The sequence below is a fragment of the Rhea americana genome, unplaced genomic scaffold (genome assembly GCF_003343005.1).
Source record: "Rhea americana isolate MKP2758 unplaced genomic scaffold, rheAme1 scaffold_127, whole genome shotgun sequence".
Classification (NCBI taxonomy): domain Eukaryota; kingdom Metazoa; phylum Chordata; class Aves; order Rheiformes; family Rheidae; genus Rhea; species Rhea americana.
In genome coordinates this window covers 13,455-25,656 of record NW_028185339.1, presented here as the reverse complement: position 1 = coordinate 25,656, position 12,202 = coordinate 13,455, and the positions used below count along the sequence as shown (strand labels likewise).

At 36.0% G+C, this 12,202-nt stretch overlaps 1 protein-coding gene across 6 annotated transcripts in view; it reads left to right on the top strand.

The window, feature by feature from the left end:
• CCDC88A (coiled-coil and HOOK domain protein 88A) overlaps nucleotides 1–12,202 on the top strand; it is a 95,725-nt gene that overhangs the window by 77,154 nt on the left and 6,369 nt on the right. Inside the window, exons 26-32 of one of the 6 annotated variants that reach the window (XM_085326061.1) lie at nucleotides 348–431; nucleotides 1,580–1,783; nucleotides 2,068–2,139; nucleotides 2,712–2,798; nucleotides 3,152–3,232; nucleotides 4,621–4,886; nucleotides 8,445–8,934. In XM_085326061.1, coding sequence (XP_085182187.1) covers nucleotides 348–431; nucleotides 1,580–1,783; nucleotides 2,068–2,139; nucleotides 2,712–2,798; nucleotides 3,152–3,232; nucleotides 4,621–4,886; nucleotides 8,445–8,934 — 1,284 coding nt within the window. Of the gene's footprint in view, nucleotides 1–347; nucleotides 432–1,579; nucleotides 1,784–2,067; nucleotides 2,140–2,711; nucleotides 2,799–3,151; nucleotides 3,233–4,620; nucleotides 4,887–8,444; nucleotides 11,187–12,202 lie in introns of those variants that run through there. The other 5 variants (XM_085326057.1, XM_085326056.1, XM_085326062.1 and 2 more) reach the window with 5 other exon arrangements.

Here is a 12,202-nt window from a genome sequence, read left to right as displayed (position 1 = left end):
ATATAGAAAAAAAAAAAAAAAAAAAAAAAAAAATCAATTTCTGTAAGCATCTGCCAAGAAGTTGCATTTATTTTTTTCAAGAACTTGGCAGTTAAAATTTTTGAACTATATGACGCACTTCACCATTGTTTTTGGTGCATTTGAGTATGTTAAAGTTTTCATAGTGTAGTTTTCATATTTCATTATCACACAGAAGCATGAAAATAATAGTATTTAGCATAGCATACATAGCTTAAACTCAGACATTCATTTCTGTCCTTAGTTTCAACATTTAACTTCCATCTGTTCTTCTCCCTTTTTTCTTTCACTTCCCTGTTTCCGTTTTTCCTCATGCTATGACATAAAAGTGGTTGCACTGAAAAGACTGCCCTTTTTGAGGAACAGACCGAAGGAAAAAGACAAAATGAAGGCCTTCTACCGTCGCTCCATGTGTAAGACTTTGACAGTTCAGCTTCTTCTAAATAGCTACACTGGCTTCCATTACTAATTTTTCACTAACCTCTCCCCGGACTGTGCTCTTCCGCCCCCCCMCCCCCCCCCGCCAAGACACCACCTATTTTGCAATGTGCCAGTCCTGCTATGATACAAGGAGCTGGAGCTTTTTCTTCCCCTCCCCTCCCTTTTTCAAACCTCCCCTTAGCACTGAATTCTCTATGTATGTGCACATGCACACATTTACATGCACAGACACACGCATATACATATATATATATTCAGTGCATTATGCACACATTTACATGCACAGACACACGCATATACATATATATATATATTCAGTGCATTATGCACACATTTACATGCACAGACACACGCATATACATATATATATATATTCAGTGCATTTGATTACATATGTTTGTGTGCATATTTTCTATATACATGTGCCTGTGCATATATAAATTTGTAGTGCACTCTAATATGAATAGTTTTAAATTACACATTTCATAAACCATTTGTTAAGCAATTGCTACAATTTTTTGTTTAAGGAAAGTGTAGAAAAAGTAGTGCAAGGCTATAAGGTGGTCTGTCACTCTTCAAGTATTCATCAGTTCCATGAAAATGTATTGTTTTTTGTTTCTTTTATGAGAGGTAGATACTTTTCTCTAGTTCTTGAAGTAAAGGCGARTATCATCAGATGTCACGTTTCAGATCCTTTTATTTATTATTGTGCAAGATAAAGTCTCTCTGCAGTAACCTGCAATGTACAGGGATCCTAATCATTGTTGACATTATATTGGATTAGCACTTCTGCCCATTTAATCCTTACTCATTCCGTTTTATCATTGCAAAACAGCATATCAAAGCTTCTAACATGTARTTTACATATCATTGCAGCACAAGCATGGCAGTTATACCTAATAAAATCAGTTCTAAGAACCATACTGAACTGAAAGAAGTCTCTTGACTTACAACACTTTCGTTCATTGAGCTGATTGCATGTCATAACATGGATGATCTTGTGTTTGTATCTTAGTATTCAATAACTATAATGCTTAGAAAACTGTCAAACACTTTACAAAATAAGAACAAAAGCAAATACATTGACCATGCTGATCATTTGCTTTCATTTGCATCCCAGCCATGAATGACCTGGTGCAATCCATGATCCTAGCAGGAGGACAATGGACAGGTAGTTCTGAGCATCTGGAGGGTCCTGATGATATATCTACGGGTAAAAGGAGAAAAGAGTTGGGAGCTATGGCCTTCTCTACTACAGCTATCAACTTTGCAACTGTCAACTCTTCTACAGGCTTCAGATCCAAGCAGTTGCTAAATAATAAAGGTATAGGTAGAAGCTTTYTGCACCATAATATGATTGTGTAACAGCAATTTTATATAAATTCTGTTTTTTGGTTTGTTTTTTAAGTCTTTCAGCAAGAAGCAATGTGAATAACTGAATTGCAGTTCTAAGATACTGAATAGGTTTAATAACTGCAGCTATAAAATGTTTCAGGATTTTCCCTGTAGAAATGTTATATAAGTAAAAATAGATTGGATCAAAAATTATTTTTAATAGATTTTACAGATGATAAAGATTTCAGTGATCTTTTATGTTATTGTGTATAGATGCTGCATCCTTTGAAGATGTAAGTCCACAAGGTATTAGTGATGATTCTAGTACAGGATCAAGAGTTCATGGTAAGATGTGAAATTTAATAAAATGAATTAAGCATACTTTATGTGAATGTTAATGAGGTTTGCAAAACAAACAAACAAACAAAAAAAACAGTGAATGACATTGTTACAAGTGAGCATGTTTTCCGTGATTTGCCTATCACTGGAATGTATGATATCATTTCTTMAGGTTACTTTTTTCTTCTTTCTCCTTAAACTATTATTTAAGTTAGATGTGATGTATCTCTCCTAGAGTGTATCTATGAAGTGCATCTGAACAGGATCAAAATATTTTGCCTTTTAAACTGTATTTGGAGTTAGTAGTAAAACAAAAGAAGTTATAATTCCAATACTAAAAATCAGGCCTGATCTGGATTTGTTTTTTTTGAGTATGTTGTTCAGTGAACTCTAAATTTGTCATGTACTATATATTATAAAATAATTATGTATTTCTTTAACCAAAGCTATGAAGTTAATGCTATACTAGTTACTTAAAAGTGAAGTTTTAACTCTTTTTTTCTAAAAATACTTAAAATCAGTATGAGCTACAAACATTTTGGAAATAACAATGTAATTATTTCCCTTGTATTGGATAGGAGTACAGGATATTAACTGTGCAGATGCTCTTGCTCCTCCTGTTCGTGGCATTTCAACAATATGCAGGGTTCCTTGTCAAATCTGTTGTAAGTGACCTAATCACAAGCAGCTTTCTGCATGCCAATCTTTCCATCTGTAAAATTCTGGTTTCCCACTAACAGATCAATTTCAATTCTAAATATGCGCTCTATTTCTCTTTTCCTTTCCCTTGTACTTTACTATTTCTGTAGCGCCCTTTTCTAAAGTGTCCTCTTGGACTGCCTGGAAATCCCTTCGCTTTTTGATCTGTAAGAAATACCAATTTGTTGACAATGGGCATGCTCAGCCTGTGAAATAGTGCATGATTCCTGTCTCAGAGCATTCTGTGATCAGAATGTAAAGGTACTGTGTCACCTGCTAAACTTTTGTTCATCATGGTGTCTCCTGATTTTCCATTTAGCATCCAGACCAGCAAGCCTTGATAGTGGCAGAACATCCACTAGCAATAGCAATAACAATGCTTCACTCCATCAAGTCAAAGGTATGCTGTATGTAAATTTACATACATGCTTCACTGTCATTAGTTTCCCTGTAAGACTATCTGTACAGTTTAAAGCACCACAGCATGTTTTTTCATTAGACATTTTAAAACCTTTGTTCCCCAAATTAGAAGARAATACAAGTATTAAAGACCTTGTTATGTTTTTAATAAAAATTAAGAGTGATTTTAGTATATAAGTTTAAAACTGTTTTAAACCAAATCTAACCCAAATAACAATGTCACAGAACATGATTTTCCCCAATTTAATTTAAAATCACTTACCTTTAAGCAGAGGAGTAGCTCCATTTTTTGTAGCATTTGTACTGCTACTGTAAAACTGTATAATGTGCAAAGCAAACTAGACAAAATAGCATATGTAATACTATCCTACACGCTTCTGTATTCTGCATTTGAAAAAATAGTAATGTTCCAGGACTTAGCAGTATTCCCTAAATTTCATGTATTACGAGACTTGACATACTTTTATGTTGCTTGTGACGACCATCCAGCAAGTTTTAAAAATTGATGTTAGCTGGAGATACATAAGAGTAGATTGCTACCAGTTCAGCACAYCATTTAATATTCTTAGCTTACACTTATTAAATAGTATCTGCTTATTTGAAAATTGAGATGAATGTGAATTAAAGGTATTTATTCAGTTATATTTTCTATCCATTTGATTGCTGTCTTCTGTAGAAGATTCTTTGATGTAGATCTTACCCCAGCTTGCATACAGAGTATCAGAAAATCCTGCTGTAAACCACTCGCCTTTCTTCAAATTTATTTTCAATGCTTAGAAATAACACAAAGTATGAAATACTTAATTACTCGTATTTTTATTCAGTTCACGTTTACTGAAAATCAAGGATAATTTCTTTTGTAGGATTTATTTTGCATTTAATACCATATGCTTCCTTCAGATCGCAGTTCTAGTAAATTAAAAGTTACAGCACAAAGTGTTGGAGAAGTACTATTTCAGAATAACTGTTGTTGAAGAATTATGTTAAAAACATTTTCTTTCTATTCTGTCTTTTGTATTTTATTTAATGTAAGATTCAGAAATAGTGCACTGCTKTACACTTCACAGTGAATAGGAACAGCCATATGTTCAGCCTCTTGGAATATAGTATTGTGTTGATAAAAGTCCAGATTATAAGTGAAGGGTAGTCTTTGTTTAAAGCTATCATATTATGTTTAAAAAGCTGGGAGGTGAACTGTATTCATAATATATTTGGTGTGAGTCATACAGGGCAGCTGGATTCTTCAGTATTTTAAATAGAATTATTGATAGTTGAATCTGATAACATTCCAGATTTAGGTAAGATTATACTATTTAACATCTTTCATGTGTTTTTGATACAAAATACTTAACACTGTTTACCCTAAAGCAGGTGCAGTTAACAATCAAAGCAGGCCACAGAGTCACAGCAGCGGAGAATTTAGCCTGCTACATGAACAYGAGGCTTGGTCTAGCAGCAGCAGCAGTCCTATTCAGTATTTGAAAGGTTATACCAGGTCTAGTCCTGTGCTCCAGCAAAGAATGCCTGAAACACTGGATAGTCGTGGAAAACAGATCAAAACTGGTTCTCCTGGAAGTGAAGTTGTTACCCTACAACAGTTTTTAGAAGAAAGCAACAAGAGTACCTTAAGTGAGGTTAGTTTAAAAATATTTAAGTTGCTTTTAGCTACATACTACCCATATGCATGCATAGAATTAATAGAATGTGTATAGTGAATAGAGTTGCTTTAAAACTTCATGGAGATACTTCTGTCTACATTAAGTAGTAGTGTGGACCAATAGTAGTAGACTTGTAGATTTAAACAGTTGGGACAGAGGTCCTGATGTTTGCACTGTATGTGCTTTGGGGGCTTTAATTAGAACTAGTTCTAGTCTGGACCCATTACAGAGTGTCTGTTAAGGAAATAAGATCACAACTTTCTATTTAGTTTCATCCAAAAGGGATTCCATTTGTATACTCTGATACTGCTTTGCCATGTGAATTTGTGTGGTAAGTGAGGACAGCTGGGAGTGCAGTCCTGACCTGAAATTGAAAACTGATGTAAGGAAACTCACTGTTAACTCAGTTTTTCATTTTGAAAATAAAGTTTTCTCAAATAATGAATAAAAATAAAAAAGACACAGAATATATTCTGAGGTACCAAGCTGAGTATGAACCGTATACTCTGGGATTAACTGGCTCAGTGTACAGGAACAAAAAGCCATCATTGCCTGTGTCAGCAGTTAGTGCAAGTGTTCTGGTAGCAGGTTGTTAATTTATTCAGACTTTATCCTGATAAACTCTACTTGTTCTGTGACACAAATCACTTTGGAATTTCACAGCTTGCCCCTTATGGGGTTACTGATTAGGTGAGAAAAGTCAATCTCCGCTGCACAAAATTGTCCAGTGTTTTGATGCTTGGTATGCTCATCAGATATTAGATGGAAGGCCAGAAAGTAGGTGTAGTTACCTTCTCCCAGTTTAGCACCTCTCTTCAGTAAGAGCTGTTGTCAGATCTATCTTATCAACAAGAAGGAAGTGGTCATTTAGGCCTCAGAGGTGCTTTATTTTATCCTCTAAGGAGAAACTCTTGTCTGCTTCAGTTTTATTTAATTCCAGTGAGTAAAGTAAAATACATGACCTTTGAACTCATTGAAGTCTTGGAGGAATAAGAGAATGTTCTGTCAGTCAGTGACAGCATTTGGAGCCCAGAATCACTGATGTCTCTGTTAGAATTCTGATTTCTTCATCACTAGTTCTCAAGCAGATTTGTGTTAAGCCTAAAGCTGCTTTAGGCTATAGTAAAACAGTTCTTGTGGCTAAGGTCTTTCAAGAATAGGGACCAAATTCCATCTATTTTTAATTCCGCAGGAGAAATYAGAAGATACGCATTCACAACTGATATGATTGGGGTAATCTGTGACTTGAATGCCTGTGTTTTTTGGTCAGATACTTAAAATGTTCTAATCTGCTGCTGTTCAGGTCATCGTACAATCCCTTTCATAGAATCACAGAATAATTCAGGATGGAAGGGTCCTCAGGAGGTCTCTTGTCCAATCTTCTACTCAAAACTGTGAGATCAGACCAGATTGCTGTCTACCAAGACCTCTGGCTCCTTTTCAATAGAGCTGCTCTTCAACTGGCTGGTCCCCAGCTTGTGTCGTTGCCAGAGCTTCTTCCTTCACGGTTGTAGGACTTTCCATTTGCCCTTGTGGAATTTCATGAGGTTCCTGTCAAGCTGTTCCAGCCTATCTAGGTCTCTCTGATTAGTAGTACTGCCTTCAAGGGTATCAGCTGTTCTCCCCCCAGTTTTAGTGTCATCTGCAAGCTTGGTGAGGATGCACTCCATTACTTCCTCCAGATCATCGATCAAGGTACTAAACAGGACAGATCCTAAGATATGCCCCTATGGTACTCTGCTCGTTACTGCCTCCAGACAGAGTATGACCCATGAACCACCACCACCCTCTGAGCCTGTCTATCCAAGCAGGTAGCTTTCCATCTGGTTTTCCAGCTGTTCAGACTAATGGCCCCACTTGGATGCAGGAATGTAGTAGGAGACAGTATTGAAATCCATACTAAAGTTGAGGTAAATGGTGCGCACTGATCACTCCTGATGCACAAATCCAGTCATTTTATCATAGAAGACACTCAGATAATMATTGGCAGGATTTTCCTCTTGGTAAATCCATGCTGATGTATATAAAAAAAGAGAAATTTCTTATTTTTGAAGAAGGTTAAATAGTTTAATAGRCAGTTTTGCTGATGATACCAAGCTGGGTGGAGTGGCTGATACACCAGAGGGCTGTGCTGTCATTCAGAGAGACCTGGACAGGCTGGAGAGTTGGGTGGGGAGGAACCTCACGAGGTTCAACAAGGACAGGTGCAGAGTCCTGCACTTAGGGAGAAATAACCCTGTACACCAGTACAAGCTGCGGGCTGACCTTCTGGAAAGCAGCTCTGCAGAGAAGGACCTGGGAGTCCTGGTGGACAGCAAGTTGACTAGGAGCCTGCAATGTACCCTTGTGGCCAAGAAGGCCAACAGTCTCCTGGGGTGCATTAGGAAGAGCATTGCCAGCAGGTCAAGGAAGGTGATCTTGCTGCTCTGCTCAGCCCTGGGGAGGCCTCATCTGGAGTACTGCGCCCAGCTCTGGGCTTTCCAGTATGTGAGAATTGAAGCTACTGGAGAGAGTCCAGCATAGGGCTGCGAAGATTATTAGGGAACTGGAGCACCTGCCGTATGAGGAACGGCTGCGAGAGCTGGGCTTGTTTAGCCTGGGGAAGAGGAGACTGAGGGGGGATCTTACCAATGTGTATAAGTATCTGAAGGGAGGGTGTCAAGGAGATGGGGCCAAACTCTCTTCAGTAGTGCCATGTGACAGGACAAGAGCCAACAGGCACAAACAGAAACACAGGCAGTTCTGCCTGAACGYGAGGGGGAATTTCTTCCCTGTGAGAGTGACGGAGCACTGGAACAGGTTGCCCAGAGAGGTTGTGGAGTCTACCCCTCTCTGGAGATACTCCAAACCTGCCTGGATGCAATCCTGTCTCACATGCTCCAGGTGACCCTGCTTGAGCAGGGGGATTGGACTAGATGCTCTCCAGAACTCTCTTCCAACCTCAATCATTCTGTTATTCTATCTTCTCTAGTTCTGATATCTTCTCCAAAAATAAAAATTTGACTTTAGGCATCAAGATTATGTGCTTTGTATTACTTTGATGATTTTGTCTTTATCATTTGAATATATAGAGAACTTGAGCTTTTTTTTTAGCTCTAGATTATCAATATAAGTTAGAACAGTAGTCYATGTGAAATTACTTAGTGAAGTTAGTGATGGAGGAGGGCAAGTGTGTGAGAAGATGGAGTTTAAGTTTTAATGATCGGATTTGAGTTACTTAATATTAGATGAACTGAATCCCAGATAGTTGTGTGTTCTCTGACACCTAGTTTTCAAAGAGAAAATAATTGCTTGTAAGTAACCTGTGCAGAAAACTTAGGAGTACATACCATAAACGCTTAAGTGTAATACCTCTTTTAGTTCTGAGAAGGTTTTGTTTGTTTTTTGATTTTGTTTTTGTTTGTTTTTTTGTTTTAAGTAGAATGCAGAATTCTGTAGAATTTTTTTTCRTTTGCCTCCACAAAGATTGCTTAAGAAAAAGTAAAAATTGCAAGCTAMAAAATTTATAAGTTTGTTGTTTCATATTTTTGACAGATAAAATCTGCAAGTGAAGAGAATCTTTTAGAGGAAGTAATGAAAAGCTTATCTGAGTCTGCTGAGTTGACAGTCAAGGAAAAACTAAGAAAACAGCCGTCAGCCAGTTGTGGTATTGTGAGATCATTAAGTGTAAAAAATACATTTGATTTCTCAGATGGACGATCTGTTAAACCAGAACAACTTGTAAGGCCCAGCCTTCGTAAAACCGAAGATACCTATTTTACTAGCTCTCCGATAAAATTTTCGTCAGGTACTCAAGGGAAGGTCAAATCAGTTAAGGAAAAGATACAAGCAACAGTATCACAGCGGCAATCAAAAGATTGCAATCCTTATGCTACCTTACCTCGTGCAAGCAGCGTGATTTCTACAGCAGAAGGAACTACTCGAAGGACCAGCATTCATGATTTTTTGTCCAAGGACAATAGACAACCTGTGTCAGTTGATCCAGCACCATCTACTGCTGACAGAAGTGTTTCATCAACATCTAGTGAGTACTCTGCACACCAGCTATCCTCTAATTTTTTTCATTATATGGCTTACAGAGTAGATTGTGTTCCACAAAATGATGCAGCTAATATAGTTAAACCAGCTAATTTAGATTGTAAAACTGACATGCCTAAGACTTTGAGATTGGAAAAGTCTTTTCTTGAGAAAGCTTTCTTAAGCACAAATGTGCTTTTTAATGATAAAGCTGGTATATCTGATAATGATAGCAAGGGCTCATTTACTGTGGCCCAAGTGACTCAGCCATTTTTATCCTTCAACACTGAATTAGTTAGTAATATAAGTGGATTGCCTCAGAGATCTACATCAAAGACGACTGATCAGGCAGTCCTGTCAACATTTAGATCTGTCCCAAAAAGTCAAGAACAGCCTTATGCTAATCAGAAATCTGACCGCAGTGACCTACAGTTATCACTAACTAGTAAATTTGTTTCTACCAGCTGTGTAAACACTAATGAGGCTGAATCCCCACTACTGGTTTCTGAGGATAAAAAAACTGTATGGTATGAGTATGGTTGTGTATGATAAGGAAAATGTATTATTAAGTATTTATAGTCATATATGATATATAGCTGTTCTTCTCAATATCTACTGGATTTAAAGAGAGTTTCCCTAAAATGAAGATGTAATTTCTTGTTAGATATGTGGTTTGTTGTTTTCTAAGTTTGGTGACATAGAGCTCGGTTGTGTACTGTAGCATGTGTTTAAATGTAAAATTGTAGCTTCACCAAAGTTTGCATGAGATATTAATTGCACTGTATATATTTTGCATGCCTTAAAGTCTTTATAATACAAGCTATACTTTTGTCGCTCATTACAAATATTTTTTTTCCTGTATGCTATGGAATGCACRTTAAGCCAATTGCATGCTGCATTGCCAGAAATGGCACAGTGAACTACGTAATATTCAGTACCAAGGCAGTTCTTTTCAGTTGTGCTCTTGCTTTCAGATGTACCAGTAGCACATTGATTATGTATTTGGAATAAAAATAGATTTCTTTGCTGCCCTTAAAAATGTAAAACGAATGAAAGGAATCCTTTAGAGAGATTTCAGTGTTACAGCCTTTTCATTTATGCCCTCCTTCATGTGTTACTCTGCACAGGGAATGAGTTATAGCCCAAATAACCCAGTGCCTCTAGCTTGCACAATAAATATGAATTGCTGTTCATATTTATTAGAATACTTGAATAATGTTCATAATCCTAAACATAAACAGTAATTCTTCTGAAGAGATAATAAATAGTCAAACTATATGCAGTACTTGCAATGAAAAAGCAACCCTTTCCACCTTTTCCCTTTCATACACTTTTTCTTCCCACGTCTGGTGTACAAATGTGGTCAAGTGTGCTGTTCTATTAGGAGTTAAGTAGCATGATAGTTTTGAGACTCCTTATACTGTATGATAATAAAAATATTTATTAATGGTGGTGAGAATTCATTTTTTCTTTGTAACAGAAGTAATGCTAATACAATTGAAAAAAGATGTGTAACAACAGTAAAATTGTATTAAATATTAGTGCATCTGAAGCCAAGTAATTARATTTTGCTTTCAATATTATGTCAGTATAAGAATGCTTAAGTGAGTAGGTCATTAAATCCCAGATGACCACCTAAACAGAACTGTTAAAAAGTAATTCCTTAATATGCCGCCATCTCTGCAATTGCTTGGAACTCCTCAATGATAAGTATAAACAAATATTTAAAAGTTAAAATATTTAAGCTTTAACTACATGTGGCTTTAGACATCAGCACTTTCTTAGCAACAGGAAATAGTTACTTCCAATTATCTTAGACCAAAAATGTGTAGCTATAAAGATCTTGAATGAAAATATATGTAAAGAAAAAATATTTAATTGAAAAAAATGAATATCATACTTTTTTTTTTCAATTTAATTTATTTGGCCAATAGTTCTGTGGCAATCTTGCCACTGCTGTGTGAGTTGAACTTTAATTCATTAGTGCTTGACTAGGGAGAGGTGGAAGTGCTGCAAAATTACAGTCCTCAAGGGAAACACAGCAGACATATGTTAGCCTGTAAAGTTTCATACAGGAGAATTGTTAATAAAATGTAGAGGAAGTTGGATTAAAGAGATCCTGTGGAGGGTAAAATTACTGTTTAAGATGTAAAACCGCCTTCCTTTACCATGTTTGCAGACATCCATTTTAATTGGACTGATAAATTTCTCATTTCTCTTTAATATTGCTGTTTATCATTGCTGTATTCTAAAATTGTCTCATCATTTAAAAAAAAAAAACCTTAAAAAAATCAAAATCTTGAAGTATTATCTCTTAACTTTTCATGTATTTGCCCTTACACATTAAGTGTTCTGATCTTAGGTCACTTCATTTGGCTTTATTTCTGTTAATTTGTAGATGTATTTAAGTTAGTTTTTGAGATGTTTGGTACTGATAATCTAGGAGTTACAGACAAAATCTTAATAGCTTTGACAGTATTTACTATGAACTCATGCTGTGCTACCAGTATTTGTATTTTAACTGATTACAAGCCTGTTTTTTCCAGCCATTGCTTGTAGGGCACTTGAATTTACATTATTTTATTTCTTTTCACACTGCTAAGTTTTCTTATACAAAAACAAATTTGATAGTGAATACTTATATCTGATATTTAATAGCTTTTTAACCTTACTATATTTTATACTATTCCATTATGTTGGGGGCAACATTAAAGCAACTTAATTCACAAATATGAAGGGCTTCAGAATAACTGAAGGTTAGTGTCTTTCAACATCATATACTCTCATTAGATTCTAGACTAATCTTGTCCAGCTCAAACTACCATTTGCATTGTTTTTCAAATTTGTATTAAATTAATTACATTTCAGTTAGGAGAATAGTAACTGTTAGATTTTTGTGCTGCTGTGCTCCTTTGAATTCAGCTGGAGCAGAAGGAAGCATGTTGCTAGAGATTTTTTAATGTTTTTGAAGAAGAAATTGTTGTTTATTGTATGAAAGAAAACAAATGTTATATACAGAAGAATAGTTTTTCCACTGCTTTTTGGTCTTTATATTTCAACAATACATATAACATGAATGTCTCTTTTGGTTTATATTATTGCTGCTAGGCCATTCAAATAGCTAGATTTTGCACACAGTGCACTTGCTCCTTCCTTGGTTACTGCTGCCTTTAGAAATGATAAGTTAGGGTTTTGCATGGTAATTATAAAACACTGGACAAATGGCCACCAGCTGAAAAGGGTTCTATTGTGAACAGAGTCATTTATTTGCTTGC